This window comes from Ranitomeya variabilis, chromosome 7 (genome assembly GCF_051348905.1).
Source record: "Ranitomeya variabilis isolate aRanVar5 chromosome 7, aRanVar5.hap1, whole genome shotgun sequence".
Taxonomy (NCBI): domain Eukaryota; kingdom Metazoa; phylum Chordata; class Amphibia; order Anura; family Dendrobatidae; genus Ranitomeya; species Ranitomeya variabilis.
This window is the reverse complement of record NC_135238.1, coordinates 71,159,627-71,183,103: the sequence shown is the minus strand read 5'-3', so window position 1 is coordinate 71,183,103 and position 23,477 is coordinate 71,159,627. Positions and strand designations below refer to the sequence as shown.

Sequence of the window (23,477 nt, the reverse complement as noted above, 5' to 3'; positions counted from 1 at the left end):
TTTTTTTTGTTTTGTAACATTACCATTATTACATAATTTATACCAACAATATGTTCTATAATTCTGAAATATCAGTGTTAAAGCTTCTTCAGATCACATTGAAAAATTAGAACTTTTTTGATTAGTTTTTATCAAACCCAATGTATTTTAGGTTAAATTGACCCTTTTTTCCTTTTGTAGCTCCACGATTTAACAATCTGCTGCCATTTTGAATTACATTGTCATACATTATATATTATTGTTAGACATTCTAATACGAATCTCCATTCAGTGTTTTTTATTGATTTTTTTTAAGTGATATTATTCCCGATAGTTATTTTAATTGGTAAATCATCAAAAGCAACAGAATTCACAGTAACAATGCCAAACTAATGTAAAATATCAAGCTAAATTTAGCACAATTGTTGGAATAGGACATTATTAAAACAGCATAAGCATATAAGCAGTAGAAAAGAGCAATGATTTCTCTAATGACCAGCCATTTGCAATGGCAAATGTCAAAGAATAATTGACATTTAATGCATGAAGACAAATACGGCCATTAACACCCACAACAAAGAACTTACCTCCATAAATGACAACATCAGGCTCCATGGCGGTTCTTTTACTAGGATAGTGACATTAGCTCTTCTCACACATGATTAACCCACACATTTATGAGCCAGCACATATCTCTCTGACAAGATAAAGTAAATTTTAATTGGCGTTATTTTCATCATGATGAATTAAGTCTTTTCCTGCGTAGTCTCGGGAAAAAAAAGTTGCCTAATACAGCCATCAGAAAATGGAGTGGGAAGGAAATGAAATATGAAGGAACTTCTCAGCTGTGTGCATCGACCTGGAGCTGAGAAGACATTTTATGGACAAATTGAAGACCCGTTAGTGAAACTTGAAATGTGATATAGATCCTTAGACGACTTGACAGACTTGTCTGAAGGATATGAGAATCATTAGAATCTCTCATCTCTGTGGCAGGATTCAATCACACCGCCACAACGTTCTTAATTATAGAATTTCACAAAAAATATACAATGACTTGATTGAAATGTTGGTAAAACTCGACGTTCCTATTCTGGTGATAGGTATAGAGCTTCAACTATTTACGACCAATAATGAGGAGAATTATCACTTTATATAGGTTATTACATAAAATAAAATTATTTTAGCAGTTCAGCACTGCTGTCCTGATTTGTTAAGCAAAGCCCTATTGTTTATTAATGGCTCCTTGCCAGAATGGACTTTTCATGAAATGATGCTTGTGACCAGACTGGTCCATGAAAGGAATATTTTTTTAAAATCACTGGGCACAGAACTCCACATATTTATCGTTATGTAATAGATAGGCTTAGTCATATGCCCATTGCCCGTTCATCATTGACCATGTTTAGGACTGTATAACTTTGTACGTATGCTGTAAAAAAGTATAATAAAAAAGTGCACAAAGCATTGCAAATAAGGACTGCATATGTGTTTCCACCCTTATGAAAATTCATAATTAAATAGAACCTATTTGCACAATTTTGTAACGTAAAAGACATGGCTGTAATGGTGCTGTAATACTGATTACATTGATATCTTTGGTGAAGAAATCCACTTTGTTGTTCTTCTTAAATCACTATTGGAAGACACAGGGGCTGAGCTGTGTACCAGGTCTTATCTTCCTTGTCCATGATTATCCTGCCCCTCCGCCTGTCTCCAGTCTGTAAATAAAAGGTCACTTCCGAGATTTCAACCAGAGGAGGCAGGTTTCATAGACTGGAGGTAGAGGGCTGGAAAATCACAGACATGGAGGAGAAGACCCGAACCAAAGTCCGGACCCTGAGCCCCGCAACTAATTTGCAGAAAATTTCAAACGGTGCTTAAAGAAGAGCAACAAAGTGGATTTCTTCACCAAAGGTAACAATGTCCTCAGAATTACAGCGCCATTGCAACCATTATAAAGACAAAAATCCAGTGTCTCCAATAAAGTCTTGACAGTTTTATTACACTTTCATTAAAAACAGGTCACAAACAGGACAGAGTTTTGGTGTTGATGAGTTTCAACTTGAACAGTATTAATCATAACGATTATCGTAATATAAATGGTAATGTAATGTATCCGTAGCATATATCATTATGATTAAGACTGTTCAAGTCAAAACGCATCAACACCAGAACACTGTCCTGTTTGTGCCCGGTATTTTACTGAAAGTGTAATAAAACTGATAATATTTTATTGGAGACCGCAGCTTTTTGTCTCTATATTGGATTTACTTGCGTTAACCGAGGGGATTCCGGAATGTAAGCCACAAAGAAAAGAAACACAATGAATAGTGCACACTCCAAAAGTAAAAAAAGCCAATGCGTTGGTGATGAGCTCATCTAGTTTTGTGCATTTGCCATTATAGCCATGTCTTTAGTTTACATTACAAAATCATGCTGAAAAGTTCTCTTTAAAATGAATATTAACAGTATAAATGTTTAGCTTCAACTATCTTTGGGTCACTTTTCTAAATTTTAACTTTTTGCTTGTTTAAAAATATAAAAAAATCTCCTTGACCAATATAAGAGATAATATAAAATTAGCTTTATGCATGACACATTCTAAATTATTTCTTTATTTTATCCTTTCTTTATAGGCTGGAAGTTAAACCCTGTTGTCGGTGCAGTTTACAGTCCTGAATTCTATGCAGGTCAGATTCAGAGCTTTTCTATTTGGGGAAATGATTAATGTACATTAATTGTGGATTACGTAGAATAAATAGAGAGGTAAAAAGAGCAATTGCTGCATTGATTGTAATATTATATATCATAACTAAACTATTAAAACTGTTGCAATAGTTGACCGGTTGAGCATAGCAACTAATCCCAGTTTAGACTTTATTTTTACGCTTACCTTAAACATGTAGGCTGCATCTAGATTGGTGGTTATGATTGACAAAAGCATGATTAAAAAGCAAAAAGCAACACAACTTTATTCCAAACACTCAACATGCACCAAAATACTTGTGTAAAAATTATATAGACATAAAGTATAGTAAGGAAATGAAAAGTAACACATGACAGTAACTGCACACATGTAGTGTATACGTTTTTTAAAAAAATCAGTTCCATATATCATAAAAGGGATGTTTCTACAGCACATGCCATGGTGGTACAGCTACAGATTGGACAAATATCAAGTTCACATTTGGTTTCACCATAAATTGGCTTTTAAGAGTTCTCAAGTGTTTTCTATTGTCCCGACATTTATTGCAGATGGAAAGATCAGGCAAAATTTGAATTTGCCCACTTGCATGGATTTTGCCAAGAAAATTACATTCACAGTGAAGTTATTTTCAGCTGAAATAATATCCCTTATTATGCACTGGGGTCTCCCCAGACCCCAGAGCATAATAAATGAAAGATTTAAAAATAAAAAATTCTGATTCTTACCTTACTGCTCACTTCTCCAACCCCTCTATTCCTTACAATACCCCTTCAGGTCTTCATTGCATGTCCTTATTACTACCACTTGCCCTGAACCTTGAAGTCTCTTCCTGCTGGGCTTTGACTTCTGGCTCATGTGGGGCCGAGACAGTTCTGTACAGGCTTGCATAATACCGTGGTGTCATGACATGTGCTGTGACCTTGCACATGCATGCACAAAGTTGACCTGGGCCCAACAGAGCTAGACATTATGACGTTATGAGTGAATAGACCCGAGGCTTCAGCATGATTGGTGGTGATCAGAAGATGTCACGATAGCCAAATAGTGAGGATGAGGAGCAGTGGGGCTAGAGAGGTGAGCAGTAAGGTGAGTATAAGCCTTTTTTTTAAATAATTTTAACCTTTTGATGGCACTTTACTGCTTTGCAAAATGACAACCAGTGGCTGCATTTTGGCAAATTTCGAATTTTTGAAACAGTCAAGTACAATTAAACTAAACTCAAAGATATCTACTCATCTTTTGTTTGAGTATAAGGATTTTAAGTATGTCATACTTACCCATACACAGCTCACAGAGTATCATATGATTGGTAAAGTCTAAGTAAATCTGGTTTTGTGAGCAGGAAAGTTATAGAGATCATTCAAGCATAGGCAGTTTTTCTCTTTCCACTTCGTAATGTTGCTTGAAAGTCTTGAGAGCGCCAAATTCTGTATAATTTTTACATCTACGCTCCCAGACTGATTAATGTACACACAGACACAATATAGAGCAGCTTTGTTCTTGAAGACAGCATATAAAATGAATATTTGATGCATATAAAGTGGTGCTTTTCATTTTGTTCTTTATGACTTGGGGCATATTCCAAGATTTGTGAAATGTTCCTATGAGTCTATATGATGTTGGTGAGATGTAGTGGGACATTTCTTGATGACTATCGGTGTAACTTGATAAAGGCATTAAACCTGAATTGACCCCTTTTTGGCAAAATAGAAGATATTTGTAAAATTGAACTGTAGAGATCATATCTTTTCAGATGCCAGAGCTATAATGCTGCATAACATTTGAATAAGGTTACAAGAGGATTATACATTCTCAGACCTTTACAGATATGCAAGCAGGGAAGATATCAATTTATGAATGGTGAAATTATACAGCTCTATCATTTTACACGATACAGGATGATTAAACACTTAACAATATAACACCTTCACTATTACCATGTTCTCGGTAACCCTTCATGACTTGAGGGCCCACAACCTTGGAGACCGGAGAGAAAGCTCTAGCTTTTAAGTGGTTCTAATATGGCTGTGTTTTCTTGATTAGTCTACCCAAATGTGTTTTTTTTCTTTTGTGCATTAAGTTTTGCATTAAAACTAATTTGGAAACAGATGTGAATATATAATTTATATATATTTTTCCTCTTTTTTGATTATTTTTTTTTTTTACTTGGGCTGTCCACATCTAGAATATTTATGTTTTTAAAAGAAATAGTCTAATTAAAACAAAAGGTGTAACACATTACCAATGAATGACTGCCTATCTGAGCACAAAAATTATATGTCATGTTGACATATCAATATTGGGGGCTTGTGAACAGAAAAATTACAGAGCACCAATCAAGAAACAGCATGAGGGAAGTAGGGGATTTTTGTTTGGCTAGTCAAGGCTGCACCGAGCTTCTGTGCTTGGTTTCAAGAGTAATTTTGTGCTTACAGACTCCTTTTAAGTCTCATTTAATTGACTATTCAGAATTGATACCACACATCTCACCAGTGCAGTGAAGAAGACTTTATTGCTTCCAAAGATGCTTGGCACTGAGTCACTCTGCATGGGTGTCACACACAATTATTCCAAAACCGTGTACGACGCCCATGCAGAGTATATCGGATTTAGACATTAATATTCTGAAATGGAAATGCTAATTTAAGACAAGTTTCCATATTATATTGAGGACTATATTTAACTACTAAAAGTGACTGGGAAGCATAGATTTTCTCTGCAAGGTGAGTTGAGTTTTCAAGAGTGAACACGCTGTCAAAATTCAATGAAGCACACACTTAATTAAGATGTGCATAAATCATTAAGATGTGCTCATCTCTTTAAACACCACTCCAGCAATTATTTTTTACTTTAGCGCAGGATTGGTGCTATTAATCTAAGTCTCCTGAACTTAGTCTTATGCATACCAGCTGCTGTCTTTAGCTCTTTCCGGAGCAGCGCCCGTTCCGCGCCGCCATCTTGTGACCAGAAGTAAGAGGTTACCGTCTTAAGTTCTCAGTATAAGTCTATGAGAGCCACGTTCTGGCCTCATTTTGGCTCTTATACACTTACATTTAGTTGTGACTTTTAGATCACCCAGCAAACACTGGACCAACCCGGCAGGTCCCAAATTGCTGGAGATCGACTGGAACGGCACTGATAAAAGATTATGATATGACGGCGGCTGGTAAGTATAAGATGAAGGGCAGGGAGTTTAGATTAGTAGCACCCCTCCAACGCTACTAATTACACTGCTCTGTGCCATGACCAGAAATTAAGATTCTTAAGTCTGGGACTGGAGTACATTACTAGTATAATTAACAGCACTGACTAATTAGACAGGTTCACTGGGTAGGACTTTTGTAAAAAAAAAAATTCAATAGTCATAAAATTTTTGTGCATCTTCAAGTTACGCACAAAGTTTGTGGCACTTCAAAGTGTTTTACACCAGAAAACTAGCAAAAACATATGAATGTATTGAGTCCTTTCTTTCTATACTTTATTGTTTGCATGAACCTAACAAGCACAATATTTGCTTGCTGTTAATTATTTCACACAAATTAAAACATATACAGACAAATCTGAGCTAAATTGTAAATATCTTTAGCAATGTAATAAGTGACATCTACAATGATACTTAAGACTTATTGCACACCAATATGCGTAGCCAAGAAGTAAAGTTTCAGCCTTCCGGGATAAAAATCTTCAGAAATTGCTTTGTTTTAATGAAAAATAACTGTGCGCCAATCTCATAATTATTGACTTTATTTTCAAGTTTATGCAGAATTAACAATCTAACTTTTAATTGTCTTCTTATGGAGGGCAAAGGGAGTTCACATATTTGGTAAATTAAAATCAATATTTTCAATCTTTCCTTAAGTAATTTTCCTAATTTAGTACATTTTCCCTAACATTTATTTTGTCTTTTAATTATAAAATGGCAGGTTATTGATTTTTTTTTTGTATAACCACTTGAATTCCCAAGTGCAGGTTTACGGCTTGCACATGGGAGGCATTTGTACCTTCTAATGAGAATCTTTAATTACCATTACAACTGTATTAATTTAGAATTATGAATCATGTTTTATCACCATCCTCAACACAACTTGAAGAATGCAAAGCACTTATGTAAAAATATTCTCCTTCACAAATATGACACCATTTTATTAGTACTGTTATTATGAATGAATACTATTTTCATGGCTTCATTTAAGCAGGACATGCAGGAAAAATAAATTGGTCAATTCAGTTTATGATATATCCTTTTACATAAACATTTTATATGCCAGCCCATTGACTAAAGGTCTAAATCGTCCTAAATGAAAAATAACAAATACATTTCTTGACTTAATGGCTTACTTTTTTGGAAATGCTTTCTATGCTGCAATCAATCCTTTGGCTGCTCTGTTTTATAGGAATTCTGTTGTTTTTGAATTATGTTTTTTTAGTCCCAAAATTTACTATGCTGAAAACCATAATGTACAGAATGTTCCCATAAAGTTTTCTATTTTGCATTTTTCAGAGGATCCAATTAAAAATCCACACTAAAACAAACCAAAAAAATACTCTGTATACTCGCTGATGTGTATTTTGGCATGGAATTCCTTGAAAAACTGTTTCCAAAATTTTGAGCATACCCTTAGGTCACATGCATATAGCATATTTTGGCCTTATTGTACCATCATATGCCTTTTAGTTCAGAAAGAGTCATAAATCTTTTTTTCCTTCATATACCTATGGAATCCATGGAAATTTTGTGCCATGATCTATCATGTTATGCCAGAATCCTTACTTAAAAATAATAAATCAGTTGGAGACTACAATAGAAAATGTCATCACAAAGAATCATCACATGTAAAAAAAAACCATTTTATTAAATGAACACTGCAAAAAAGACTTATTTTGTTATGTCTCATGTCAATGCTACTTAGAGTCATGCCATAATTTTGTTATGGTTCATGCATCTACCGTTAGACAAAACAAGGTATAGTGTTCCTTTAAGAGTATTCAGTTTAGAAGAACCTCTTAAATATATTTTATTTTTCAGAAAGAACATATATTTCTATATTGTGCCAAATTTGTCATTCACGTCAATTTTAAGAGAATCTACCACCAGATTTTTGCTTATCTTATCTGAGGGCAGAGTAGTGAAAGGAAAGAGATCCTGATTCCAGTGATGTATCACTTACTTTACTGGGTGCACCAGTTATGCCACAATCAGAGTTTTGTCCTCTGTAGATGTAGAAGTGATAAGAAAGCTGATGTTGCCCACAATACTGTTTAGCAGCTTTTATTGTACATTGTATATTGACAATGAACTGCTAGTACTATTGGCGTGGTTGGACCAGGAGGCACGAGGACAGCTGGTCCAGGAGCAATAATCTCCTGGTGATAAAAGACTATTTTGAATCTACTGCACACAGCCTAATAACTGACATATCACTGAAATCAGTGATTACATAGCAAAAGACTGCTGACAGATTCCCTTTCAGCATATCCTAAGAATGTGTTGTGATGAAGAAATCAATCTACAGTGTGTTCATAGAGTCTAAGTAAATGTGTGAAATGAATATGCTAATATTAAATGCCACAAATTCTGTTTTGTCACCAGAACAAAGCCAATAAGAATAATAAAGAAACCAATAACGTTAGAAAACAAATTTGAAAATATTTGAGTATGGACAGACATAGAGATCAGACACCAAAGTGATCAGTATTGGTGCTAGATATTTTTATGTACATTATGTCTCTTGGTCATTTGGCTAAAACATAAGTGAACTAAATGCGAACCCTTCCACAATATTAGCTGAAAACGTTGGAGCCCTACAGCTGCTTCAATTATTTATAGACATTTATAAACCACTTTAAATATGGCTTTTATCATTGTTTCTACTTGAATTAGGATCAAGAGGCAGAATCTTGTTTGACAAGTGTAATGCCTTACTAATGCTTTTAGATATATTATCTGTTTACCTGACATTAATAGGAATATATATATATATATATACAGTATATATATATATATATATATATATATATATATATATATATATATATATATATATATATATATATATATATATATATATATATATCGGAAAGAGAAGAGTGTAGACAGTGCAGAATAAGAGTAGGCTTTGGATACAGTAGATTGGCTTAATAATGTCACCACCCAAATTCCGGACTAGCAAGTCATTGACTAAGGCAGAATCCATTTGAGCTTTTTAATTTGAGCCATGTTCTTTAGCAGTTCTTGCAAACATACATGTTACACTGTGTTACCTTTACTGATCTAAAAACCATACACATCTTCTTTCTTAATGGTAATCTGTCAGTAGGATCAACCTTCCTAACCCATATATATATGGCCGCAGGTCATAGCAAGCTGCATAAACCAATACCTTAATATCTGTGATCTGATGTCTAATTCCAGAGAAATTCACATTTTCTCATATTTAAATGACGTTTTCCAGGCTATTGAGAGGACATTGCCTGGAAGATTACTCTGCCTCCAGAGATTATTTTACATGAAGGGGGAGTTACTAGTGAGACAAGTAACTAAAAAAGAACAAGAGAACTGAACTTTATCTTCTTGCAGACACATTTTTGCTTCTCTTGAGCTCTGCTGTATTGCAACAATATTATAACCCTGTCTGTCTGGAAGCTGAGAGGAACCTGCAGATATGTCAGCTATAATCACACACAGCTCTGCAGTGAGACAAGGGGAGCAGAGAGCGGCCATTACACATCACTCTGGTAACTCCCACTTATATGAAATAAGCTCTGGAGGCAGAGTTATCTTTAAGGCAAAGTCCTCCCCATAGCCTAGAAGAGGACATTTACAAAAAGTGATAAAAGATGATTTATCAGCAACAAGACATCTGATATAAAGCACTTTGTTCAGCATTCTGTAACCTGTATGCCCATATTAATATCTTAGATAGGTCAAATGTGGTGACAGATTCCCTTTAAAGACTGAAATACCTAAATTCAGTGATTAAAAGGTGAGTCCCAATACTTTTGTTGATGTATCTTCAAAAAATGCTCTGCAAGTAAAATGGCCCTAGGCTACAGACCTGCAATATATTGTTTTTTTTTGTATACCTCTCAACCCTGCAAAGAAAATATACAGCTATTACACCATATTAAATGGTGATTACTTTTTGACACATTTAATTTTGTTGATATTGTTGATCTCGTATCTAGTTTTTTTTGTCCATAGAGGAGCAACCCAAAGCCACAATGTATTGGAAATGACTCTAAAAGCCATGTTTATATAGTTATATCTTCCAAAATTTGATATTAGAACACCAGAAAAAAAAAGTAATTATACAGCCTATCTCATCATTAATCAGTGTAATATAATATTCTTGGCTTACGTTGAGATCTGAGAATGGTAATCAGTGTAAACATGCAAGCCTTTTTTTTTCTAGAAGTCATTTTTTCCAAAGTTGGCTTTTGTTTTAATGAGAAATTCTCTGTTACTAGCTATGCAAATGATGAAAAAATGGCCACTTTGGAAATAAAAATGATATATCTACAGGGAAAGTGTTGATTTAAAGCACCTTTAATCTTCATAAATAAGTAAGAAAACAGAAGGTTACACAAAGCTGTCAAGATAGGACTGATAAATGGCAAATTCACCTGTTCCTCAATTGCCAGTGAAGACACATGCTGCAAGGCTTAACCACATTGTATATCATATCTGCCAACTCATTTCTGTGATTAAATATTCCGTCAGTGAGAGCTGTAAGGCGGTAAAGCTTAACAAGATTCATAAGATGCGCCACTTGAATACACATAACTCACTTCCGTGGATGGAGAGCACCCCGCATGCAAAAGAAAATTAGAATTGTGTTAAATTACTTCAGAAGACAAGATCAGAAGAGATAGGAAGGAAAGATCCCCTAATGCAATGCAAATCTAAGATATGGTTATGTCCTGACAACTTGAAGCAGATAATTAAAGTCAAAACTAAAGAAACACATTGTAAATCAAATCCAAAACCTTTTAGGTTAATAGTTGAGCTGAGGTACTGGCTATATTATTGTTGCTTTATATTATTTCGCCTTTTCTATCTCATTTTTCAAGTGCTGTTGGCAGAACTAAGCATTCCTAATATAATGCACACATGGGTTTTAAATAAAAAGTAGTCATGTCATGCCCTCGAATACTTACATAAACGTTATAAGAAATGTCGAACCATGTAGAATGTACTCTAACTGGTATATAAGCTCTGTAGGAATTTCTTGTTGACTTGTGTCATCATTACAGATAAGGGGAAACCACATACAACATAAAAACAGTACATCATTCCAACTTCAAATACAGTTGAAAATACAGTAGAGATCCATGGAAAAAATACCCCACCCTGAGATCAGTTGTTATGTACCAAATTGTTATGTAGTGTATATCATATCATTATTACAGCAAGAGTAGTACTGTGTCTAGTCCCAAACGTTAAAGAAGCAGTTCAGGCTTCAATGAGGGGTTTAGGACCTGCGATGACGTCGCGGCTTGTGATTGGTCGAGTGAGAGGTCACATGAGCGGCACGTGACCAATCACAAGCCGCGACGTCATCGAGGGTCCTAAACTCCTCATTCTTAGGAACGGAGGCTGCCAGTTACAATCGGTAAGGTCCAGGGGCCGCCGGACGGGTGAGTATATCCATATTTTTAATTTTAATTCTTTATTTTTTACATGAATATGGATCCCAGGGTCTGAAGGAGAGTTTCCTCTCCTTCAGACCCTGGGAACCATCCAGGATAGCTTCCGATACTTGTGTCCCATTGACTTTTATTGGTATCGGGTATCGGTATCGGTGATATCCGATATTTTTCGGGTATCGGCCGATACTATCCGATACCGGTACTTTCAAGTATCGGAAGGTATCGCTCAACACTAGTTATGAGTGATGTAAATGGATAGTGCAGTTGTGTGACACCATTTCATGACATAAGCAAAATAACAAAATCATGCTACACATATTGTAAGAAAAACTATCATAGATAATATAATATCTACATCAATGTGATGTTATTGTACATGGTAGTGGAGAAAACCCTAGTATATTTCTTACATTGTAAATTGGAACTTTACAATAAGTCTGTGCCATAGCCCATGTGTTAGCAGCTATCAGTGTATGCATAGTACATTTTTTCATGAATTAAGTTGTCTTAAAAGCATCCTGCAGTAAGTAGATTTCAGAAAAGGACAGGTCTAATAAACCAGTAACAAGTTCAAGAGCACTCTTAAATTGCATGTTTGCCTATTTGCATTTTAATGGAACACTTAAGCAATTCTGGTTCAATACGATATACCTTTCTACGTGTTGGTTTCAGGGGAGAATAAAGCTGATTGTTCCAGGAGTTAGAAGTACTCATCTCTTCTCCCAGAATTTAAATGTGATTTCTAACTCTTTGGGGTTTCGTTGCTAAACAATGAAATATTATCCAAAGTCAGTATTTTCAGAAAACAAAGAGCTTTTATTTCATTAAAAACTAATCCTATTGTTGAAGATGTCTGACAGATCAAACATTTGATAGACTGGGGTAAATGTGTGCTTGTGTCCGTTAGTCCTAATGTTAGATGGAAATTGAGCAATATGTCATATGTGATCTACACTAGTGATGAGCGAGTGTGCTCGTTACTCGAGTTTTCCCAGCATGCTCGGGTGTTCTCCGAATATCTTGGGCATGATCGTAAGTTATTTTTTTAGTCCCAGCAGCTGCATGATTTGTGGCTGCTAGACAGCCTGAATACATGTGGGGATTCCCTAACAAGCAGGAAATCCCTGCATGTGTTCAGGTTGTCTAACAGCCACAAATCATGCAGCTGCGGCAACACAAACATAATCTACGAGCATGCCCAATATACTTGGAGAACACCCAAACATGCTCGGAAAACTCGAGTAATGAGCACACTTCCTCATCACTAATATACACACATTAGACAGTACAAGCTTAAACAGCTGTCCACCTACACAGAGTCCCTTTATCTTGGATCTTGGAGATATTACAAGGCATATTCAATGCATAAGAAATTTTGGCTGCTAGCTGAAATTGTTCTAAAGTTGGCCATACACATGAAATGGCTGTTAGCAAAACAGACCACTATCTCTATTGACTCCTCCATACAAATGCGCACAAAGCTGAGAGTTCATAAGTTTTCAATAGGGAGAGAGAAGAAAGCCAACACTAATCCCACCTGGCAATGGCTTATCTCACCTGACAATACAAGGATTGGGCATTGAAAAACCAGCTGACCATTCATTCTCTTTCCTGACATTATCCTTCAGAGAATACTGTGGAGGACCCCATACAGATTGGATAGTTAGATGATCCTACAAAATGCAATTTTACCAACTTTATTGTAATGTTTGTGAGGGCTTTTAGATATGACAACTCATAATAGCTGGTTTCAAAATATTGTCCTCCCAAGAAACATGTTTTTCTTTAAATAATTCCCATAGTCCTTACTGAAGTAGGCCAAAGAGCACTTCAATACACTAATTATATACCACACTGATATGCAAATGTGCCATAGCAGCAGGAAGTGACCAAAAACAAAGAAGAATTATAAAAGTTGTGTCTTTATTTATTGCAAATATAAAAGCAAGAACAAATAGAATATAAAAGGCTGGGGAATTAAAGAATTGCCTCCAAGAAAAACGAGGGGGGAGACAGCAGAAGCAACCAAAAGCCTGCACCAAGGCAGAAATTATTGGGAGGGGGAAGGAGGATTGCAGATATCCCAAGAATAATAAAGGGCAAATAGCTGTGGAAACCAAAAACCTTATACATCCAGAATTAAACCTCCCTGCTTGTAATGCATTTGAGACCAAGTTGTGCTAATCACCAAGGGGATATGAGGACTGGTAAGGATCCAATAGGCATATATAGCCTAATTAATATTCTCTTACAAAGGGTCTCCCTGCAACAAGCATAACCAAAAAAAGGCCTTAAGATGCTAAGGTATCAAAGTGTTACCTGAAGAGGATATGCAGTTGCTGCCAGATGGTGTGACCAAGAGAAGGTGCTGTGTCCCACCCCACGCCCACTCTCTATTGACTCCCACATACAAATACGCACAGAGCTGAGAGTTCATAAGTTTTCATTAGGAAGAGGGAAGAAAGCCAACACCAATCCCACCTGGCAATGGCTTATCTCACCTGACAATACAAGGATTGGGCATTGAAAAACCAACTGACCATTCATTCTCTTCCCTGACTTTATCCTTCTGAGAATACTGTGGAGGACCCCATACAGATTGGATGATTAGGTGACCCTGCAAAATGAAATTTGGCCAACTTTATTGTAATGTGTGTGAGGGCTTTTAAATATGACAACTCTTAATAGCTGGTTTCAAAATATTGTCCTCCCAAGAAACATGCTTTGCTTTAAATAAGCTTTACTCTGTGCCCCTGGATACACAATTTCCCCTCACTGAGCTCACAGCACAAAATATAACATCCACACTGTCTTTCTTATTATATGTGTCATCCACATTATTTTCTCCCATGAAATGTTGCCTCCTATGACCAACATACCAATTCCCTGTATTATGAGTGCCACATTGTCCTCTCTTATGTACTATGTCCACCAAACCATCCCATTAATGTACTCTGGAGGCCACACTGTCCACTTTGTCCTTCATTATGAATTGTACTCATCACACTGTGCTCCCTTATGAACTATAACTGCCATACTATCCTCCCTTATGAACTATGGCCTCCACATTGTCCCTTCTCAATACAGTCTCACCTCTTCACACTGTCCCCCAATGCTACCTCCTCTTGATACTGTGTCCGTTCTTCACACCATTCACCCCCCCATTCTGCCTTCTCTCCATACTGAGGATTATTTTCACATTGACCCTTCTCCATACTGAGCCCATTCCATGCTGCTCCCTCTTGTTACTGAACTCTCATAAGGTGCTCGCTCTCCATACTGAGCTCCTACATGCTATTCTTTCTCCATACTGAGTCCCACCCATGCTGTTTGTCTATGTACTGGGCCCCACCCCATATTGCCCCCTTTCCATACTAAGTTACTTCAGCACAATCACTTCTCCATACTGAGTCTCCTCTCCATACCACTCCCTCTCCATAACTTGTCTCCTCCACACTGCCCTCAAACCATACAGAACCCCCTCTTTACACTGCCTACTTTCTATACTAAGCACCATCTATACTTCAGCCACTCTCCATACTAAGATCCCTTCCCCATTAACCATACTGAGCCCTTTTCACATTGCTCCCTCCCCACACTGAGCCCCCTCCTTCTTGCACCTTCTTCACAATGAGCACCCTCCATGCTGACCCCACTCTCCATACCGAGTTCCCTCTGCAGTGCCCACTCTCCATACTGTGCAACCTCTCCTCCCAGTCTAGAGTAAAAGCCCTATCTTCAGCTCTATCAGCGCTTACTTTCTCCAAACTCTGACGTTTTCTTCTTCCCTGTGGCATTGCAGTAAAATCTGCAATGTGAAGAAATAGCGTGAACATAAATGAATGTAGGGAACCCCACCCAATCTCTGCAATGATGACGGATATGTTACTTGACCTGGAATACGGGAGGACGACAAATAAAAAAGTATTTCACTTTACATGTTAGTGAGCCTGCTCAAACAGCCACCCTGGGCATTGGATGTCTAAACTTCTTAGTTTGCTGTTCACTGACTATTTTTAGGCATTTTAAGTCTGTCTCTAACAGGAGAGATACCGAGATGGACAGCAAGAAGTAGAGCCAAGTCTCAAATTCGTAAATTGCGTTCCTGTCTCCAGTATGTAGCAATTCATTAAATAGTGATATGACTATAGCAGCATGTGACCCACACAGCAGAGGGAAACTGTATTCTATCACATCAGTCAGGACTCCTCTGCTCTGTGCATTACTAATTAGCACAACAGGAGGATTGGGCATTACATTGAGAATTGTTGGCTGGTAATTAGAGAAGTGTTGTGCTTGCAACCAAAGATACAACAATGGATGATGGGAAATGTGGAAAAGGAAGTCAGTCTCCCCTACACCACCACTACTCCAGCGCACAACCGCGCACCTCCACTGGGCCCCCTGGACTGATTACCTATCCAAGCATTCCCCCAACACTGCAAGCTTTGGAACAGATACCAGGTTACCAATAAAGTTATGTATAGTGATGTTTGAAAAAGACCCGGACGGGATCGAAACGTCACACGCTACTTTTTTTGTCAATCACACAAAAAATAATTTTCTCTATTGTGGAGTAAAATTCACATGGATTAAATCATTCATCTTGACTATGACTGAGAGTGCGGCTGATTTATCTTCACTCCCCACACCGACACACCAATGTGAAGGCTTGCGTATTGCTGAGTAGAGGCATTGGATGGTAGAGTGTGACATATAGCTGTGGCTACACAGAAAATGGAAGAAACTTGAAAACCACGTGAGAACTAATTTTAAACTGCAAACTTTTCAACTTTTATTAAATTTTTTTAAAGAGAAACATGAAATCATTACTAAATATGTAGCATTTTTTAAACTAAACCACAGTTTACCTACAATACTACGATGCTGTAAAATATTTTGGAGCAGAAAATTGTATCTTTAACTGGATACCATCCATAGAAAGTATCACCTTATATGTGAAGGTTCTCTTTGTGGCTTAAGGACATTTTACTGCATCTTGGAATGTGTGTCAATTATATCTGCATCAAGGGGGAACTGCTCGACATTTTTTTTGCTTACTTTTTCATAATGATCAGTCCCTATTGTGAGACTGAGGAAGGCTGGCAGCTGGGAAACTGGAGAGCAGGGTGTTCTTGCAGGTGTTTCACTTTTGGCACTATTCTAGGTTTTGTAATTAGAAATACAAGTATCAGTAGCCTAAAATACATGTCCACTAACTTGGGTGGATTGTATCATCACTTGCATTATACACATCCTATATTGTGCATATTTACATCTGTGTTTCCCATCCTTCTCTTTATACACATACACCATACAGAAGCTATTTTACACAGGTAATTCCAAATGAACATTGATGTAACATGGATTAATTAATTATAACCCAACAATTAAAATCCTGCAGATGGGTTTATCATCTGTTATACAACTAATTATATTTCACAATCCTTGGCAACAGTCGGTACAGTAATAGATTGTAGTCTGCAGGCTTAATAAAAAAAATATATACTGCTCTTGATGAGATTCATTGCAAGAAAAGCTAAACAGATGAAGTTTTATAATTGGTTTTGTTTGCTGCATTTTATATGCTGAAGCGTTATCATTTGTATGTTGTGTCATTTAGGAGATATATTTTCTTTTACTGTTAATAGATCTGTTATAAGATGGGAAAAAAATGATTCTGCAATAATTCAGATGACTTACTATAACAAATCTGTGATGATAGCATTCTGGATTGTATGTAGCTTAAAGTATTTTTTTTATGAAAAATGAAATATTTGTTCTCAGAATGAAAACTGAGAAAAAATGTGTGATGCCCTGTCTAATATGCAGATTAACGGTATATTATGCTATAAGTGCAGGTATTGATGCACCAACAGGATAACTACATAATATTTAACCCACCAAATGGTTCATCAGTGTTGTAATCAACTGTATATATAACCAAGTAAATGTAAAAATATGATTTTTGATCATATGTAGTGATGAGCGAGCGTGCTCATTACTCGAGTTTGCTCGGGTGTTCTCCGAGTATTTTGGGTGTGCTCGTAGATTATGTTTGTGTCCCAGCAGCTGCATGATTATTGGCTGCTAGACAGCCTGAATACATGTGGGGATTCCCTAACAAACAGACAATCCCTGCATGTATTCAGGCTGTCTAACAGCAGCAAATCATGCAGCTGCGTGGACTCAAACATAATCTACGAGCATGCCCAAGATACTCGGAGACCACCAGAGCAAGCTCAGAAAACTCTTCATATCGTCTACTCCCTCTCCTTTTGGCCGAATTCACATGTATATGTGTTTCATACTTATTATTTCAGTGTTTTTCATGGATAGAGACCCCTTGCTATGTAACAAATGCTCCCTCGCCATCACAGAAGCAATGGGCCAGATTCATCAAAGCATTTATACCAGTATTTTGGAGTAATAAGCTTTGAAATGTGTCAGAATTTGGGTGCAACTCTAGGCTGCACTGAAATTTTGTGAGTTTTGTTGTTCCCATAAAGTGTCACCCAACTTTGGATATAGTAGATATAGCTGGGGTGGTGCAACTGCTGCTCGTCACAAATTTTACTCCAGCATGGCCTGGAATAGGATTTTTGGTGAGGTAAACACAAAGGTGTTTGCCTCTCGTTTGGCGCTCCTGATTCATTAATGAGGCTAGGTTCACATTGCGTTATTGGGTGATCGCTAACGGACAGCGTTGCACAGCGAAAATGTCGCAATTAACGCCGTGCAATGGGTCCGTTAGCGCACCCATTGACAGCAATGTAAATTTCACCTGCAGCGCATCGCTAGCGCGTGCCAGTTTCGGCACACGCTAGCGATGTGCCGTTCTTTTGTGATGCGCCTCGCACGCTGCTTGCAGCGTCCGCGGCATGCCTGAGGTCCGTTCCCCACTGTGGCAGATCGTGGATCTGCACTAGCGGGGATGTTAACGCGACCCCTTGACACGGCCCCGAAAAAGACATTGCGTTAGCGCAATCCGCTAGCGCTAAACGGATTGCCCTAATGCAATGTGAACCTAGCCTAAGTGTATGCCTCTTCATGAATGAGAAGCGCCTGATCCATTACACCTCCTCAACAAGACCTGCATGAACAACACCTGTTAGTATGAATCAGGCACAATAATTTTATAGATACACTAATGGGACTTCAACAGAGAGTGGCATATACGATTTTACATCATTCTTTGGTAAACAGCAACATTTCCTTATTCAGTATCTGATAAACCATATATATGATAACCAATCATGAGACCTAACTAACCATTAAACAAACTAAATAAATAAAATAAATAAATACATACATACATACATACATAATTAATTTTGTGTTTGGCCTTTTTCTGAAACCTGAAGTCTGAACCATTTTATAGTCCAAGTAGAGAGCGTTAGTACCGAAATTATAACCAAAAAACATTCATCCCCACACACTAAGGTGGTGCTCAGCAAAGTGCATAAAGCAGTCAACAGTTCAGTTTAAAAGAGAAAGTGGAAAAAACTTCAACAGACTTTATTCCAAGCAAGTGACAGCATGGTAGCATGTGAAACTGCAGGGCACAGACAACAGCCGTTTCGCACAAAGCAATCATAATAATCTTTATTTTTATATAGCGCTAACATATTATGCAGCGCTTTACAGATTTGCACACATTATCATCACTGTCCCCGATGGGGCTCACAATCTAGAATCCCTATCAGTATGTCTTTGGAATGTGGGAGGAAACCGGAGAACTGGCGGAAACTCATGCAAACACGGGGCAACATACAAACTCCTTGCAGATGTTGTCCTTGGTGGGGTTTGAACCCAGGACTCTAGCGCTGCAAGGCTACAGTGCTAACCACTGAGCCACTGTGCTGCCCATAGCAAAGCAAGCGCTTCTTCCTGGTCCCATAGTCTCTCTTTTATATTGAACCATTTTATATTGCATTATTTCTGAAGTCTTTCTACTATGCATTGAAAGGGATCATTCAGTGACAATAATGTCATGATTCTCAATGGCGAGAGAACATAGCCCAGCATATATAAGAACTAGCTCTTGGAAGATGGAATCTAAACTGACCATGAACTAAACCTGCCGCACAATTAACAGTGGCCGGGTAGCGTGCCTACGTTTTATCCCTAGACGCCCAGCGCCAGCCGGAGGACTAACTAATCCTAGCAGAGGAAAATACAGTCCTGGCTCACCTCTAGAGAGATTTCCCCAAAAGGCAGACAGAGGCCCCCACATATATTGGCGGTGATTTTAGATGAAATGACAAACGTAGTATGAAAATAGGTTTAGCAAAATCGAGGTCCGCTTACTAGATAGCAGGAAGACAGAAAGGGCACTTTCATGGTCAGCTGAAAACCCTATCAAAACACCATCCAGAAATTACTTTAAGACTCTAGTATTAACTCATAACACCAGAGTGGCAATTTCAGATCACAAGAGCTTTCCAGACACAGTAACGAAACAGCAGCTGTGAACTGGAACAAAATGCAAAAACAAACAAGGACGAAAGTCCAACTTAGCTGGGAGTTGTCTAGTAGCAGGAACATGCAAAGAAAGGCTTCTGATTACATTGTTGACCGGCATGAAACTGACAGAGGAGCAAGGTTATATAGAGACTCCCACATCCTGATGGGAACAGGTGAACAGAGAGGATAATGCACACAAGTTCAATTCCACCAGTGGCCACCGGGGGAGCCCAGAATCCAATTTCACAACACAATAAGTTATCATATAACCAATGGATGAGTGATATTAGCTGGGGTCCGACTTCTGGGATCAACTCTGATTGGCAGAACAGGGCACTTTTGTCCCATTGAGATAGGTAGGCACAGCACATGCCCTACAGCCCCTCCATTAAGAACTACAAGGAAAGAAACAAGAACATCACTTGACAATCCTATAGAGAATTAGTGGAGCAATGGTCAGACATGTACACTGCCGTTTCATTCTGAGGGGCATAAAAGTGTCTCATTCTGCCTATCGGTGGTCATCTCAGCTATCGGACCATCTAATATAAAACTTCTCTCATATCACATGGAAAGGTAAGAAGTTCTTTTCACAGGAGAACCCCTTTTATGCTACATAGAGTACACTAAACTAGAGTAAAACTTAGCAGTAAGGAAAGCCTATTGATTGAAGCAGTTTAACTGTAGTAACAATTTAGGGCTATGTACATGGTAGGAGTGATGTAAATAGCAACACGATTTTACGATGCTGTGTGTAATTGGTTGTTGCCATGATTGTAAGCATTGATGCCGTTCATTAGCATTTGACCACCTGTAGGATAGAACTAAAGAACGTCTGACAATGTCATTTGGATTGCAGCAGTGCACAGTCATGCTGGATACAAGGCTATGAAAACATAAATAATTATTTATGAGGCTTACATTAATTTCTTGCTGTGAACAATTGTTCCCAGTGAGAGATTAATGTAGGTCTCATAAACTCTGCCCACTTTGGTTCTGGTATGAAATAAATGACAGAATATTACAGGAGATTTCACAAAAACCCTGGTTTACCACCCACTGTTAATGGGGATAGGGGTCTAAACCTACACAGTGAATTTGCCGTCATTTGCCATTAGTATGAAGAGACAAACATGCTCATTTCTAATGAAAACGAGTTCTAAAAGAAGCATCTTATATAGATTTTGCCTAAGGCTCTTTCTAATATATATTCCTGGCGGTGAAGATATGCTTAAAATATTCCGCTATTTACGGCCATATACAAGTTTTCAACAGACTTACTTTCTTTGACATGTCATATAACTATACATTTGTTTTTCATTGTGGCGTTTTTTGTATGGCTACAAGTTGCACAAATATTTTATGACATTTGCATCAGATTCATGCTATTTTCTGGCCAAAACTGTTTGATGAATCGGGTCATATACTTTTTGAGCAAGTATAATTTTGTGCTAACAATTTGGTTTAAGTTATTTTACATTTATTGGCCTGTAGGAACCCTTTCCTCTCACTAAAGCACACCCATTTTTCAAAAGTGGCAATAAACAGGAAAAGTTTGAAATTCTAGGGCAATTATGGCATGCCCAATCAATTAACCCCTTTGTGACCTATGATGTATAAGTACATCAAAGGTCACCTTCCCCTCTTTGATGCAGGCCCGGCGTTGAACCCGCATCTTTTCAGGGACATGTCAGCTTATTTGAGCAGCTGCCATGTGCCCCCAACAGCCGCGAGTGAAATCATGATCCACCCGCAACTGTTAACATGTGAAATGCTGCTGTCAATCTCTAACAGCGGCATTTAACATGCGCGTGCTGGAAACGTATCACTAACCCTGCCCATTGCTGCCCCTGTCACATGATTGCAGGGCACCAATGGGTTACCATGACAAATGGGGGTCTATTGGAGACCCCCATGCTTCTCATTGGTAATCTGCTATGAGCGCCTCCCCGTGGCTGACATCCATAGCAGATGATCATTTCTGATACACATAGCAGGGCTGCAGTACAATATTTTATGGTAAAAGCAATGGTGTTGTTCAAAAGTACAACTCATCTTGCAAAAGACAAGCCCTCACATTGCTATATCAATGGAAAAATAAAAATCATGGCACTGGGAAGAAGGGGAGCAAAAAATGAAACTGTAAAAGCAGAAAATCCCATGGTGGTGAAGGGGTTAAAATTGGCACACGCGGTCTAAAAATATTCCTCTATGTTTTTTTTGTTCTATCCATGTATCTGAATATCATGCCAAGCAAGAGTGGATAATTATCATCCTGACTGAGCCCCAGAAACTATGCCCAGGTTCACATTGCTTTTGGTCCTCGCATCAGTGGCTCTGTTGAGGCTTGCGTCTGATGTCCTGGGTTTCAGATGTTTGTGATGAGGAGTCCATTCACTGTAATTATGCAGATGGAGTCACTATATGCTCTGTCGGACATAATTGTTGTGTGTTTCTGCCTATTTGAGTGATGCCTGAAGACATGGTCAACTGCATTTTGGAACTGCTGGTTTGAGCTGCAAATGATGCCCTATAGCGCAGATAGGGCATCTGTCTGTATCATTACCATCAATGGCCCCAATAGCATAGGCATCAGATGTAAGCCCCTGCAAAACCCTTGATGTGAGAGTAAAATGCAATTTGAACAAAGCCTTAGGCACAAAACTAAGGGCTCATTCAGACATCTGGTTTTCCTCATATGAGAAACATGGCCCAATTATTCTGATCAGACTCTGATCAGAGTTTGATCAAAGTTTGATCAGAGTGTGATGCGATCTGATTTTCGTGTACGTCGGTAAATTAAAAAATAGAAATTCTCCACCTTCTCCATTCTAACAGTTCCTGAAAATCAAACTGCATTTCTATGTCATCCAAGTGCGGTCCAATTTTTCCATGGACCTATTGACTTGCATTGCCAATTTTGATCCGGCAGTCAGATCAAAATCTGACATGTCTCCGCGATTTTCCGTGAAACTCTCGGTTCAAGGAAAAAATTGGACATGTGAATGACCCCATAAACTAACCCAGGTATAAGTGCTATCCATGAAAATCACGGATGACACTCGTATGCAAAAATTGGTGGTCTAAACGAGGCCTAGAACTGAGGAATACTGATAAAGTTAGAGAACACAATTAATATAAGTTGTCAAACTAAATGACTATTGGTGCAACCTACCCTTCCAAAGCAGGTGGAATTGTGCTTTATAATAAGCTATTTTACTGCAGAGGATCCATATACTGCTCTGGCAAAATGAAGAGACCACTGCAAAATGTTCAGTTTGTCTAATTTTTCTCTTTATAGGTATATTTTTTAGTAAAATGAAAATTGTTCTTTTATTCTATAAACTACTGACAACATGCCTCCGAATTTCCAACCAATACATTTTGTATTTTTTTTTGTGACAAAGAAAAATGGTCAAAAGAAAAAAAAACCCAGTGCTTTCAGACCTCAAATAATGCAAAGAAAAAAAATCATAATCATTTAGAAACAACAATACTAATGTTTTAACTCAGAATGATTTCAAAAATCAATAGTTTGTGGAATAACCATGATTTTTAATCACAGCTTTCATGCGTCTTGGCATGCTTTCCACCTGTTTTCACACTGCTTCTGGCGCAAAAATGTAAGCAGTTCTTCTTTGTTTGATGGCTTGTGATTGTTCATCATCCACTT

General features: G+C 37.8%; 1 protein-coding gene across 16 annotated transcripts in view; it reads left to right on the top strand.

The window, feature by feature from the left end:
* Nucleotides 1-23,477, top strand: part of RBFOX1 (RNA binding fox-1 homolog 1) — a 957,869-nt gene that overhangs the window by 715,234 nt on the left and 219,158 nt on the right. For all 16 annotated transcript variants that reach the window (XM_077275267.1, XM_077275270.1, XM_077275261.1 and 13 more), the window contains exon 7: nt 2,619-2,672. In XM_077275267.1, coding sequence (XP_077131382.1) covers nt 2,619-2,672 — 54 coding nt within the window. The remainder of the gene's footprint in view (nt 1-2,618; nt 2,673-23,477) is intronic.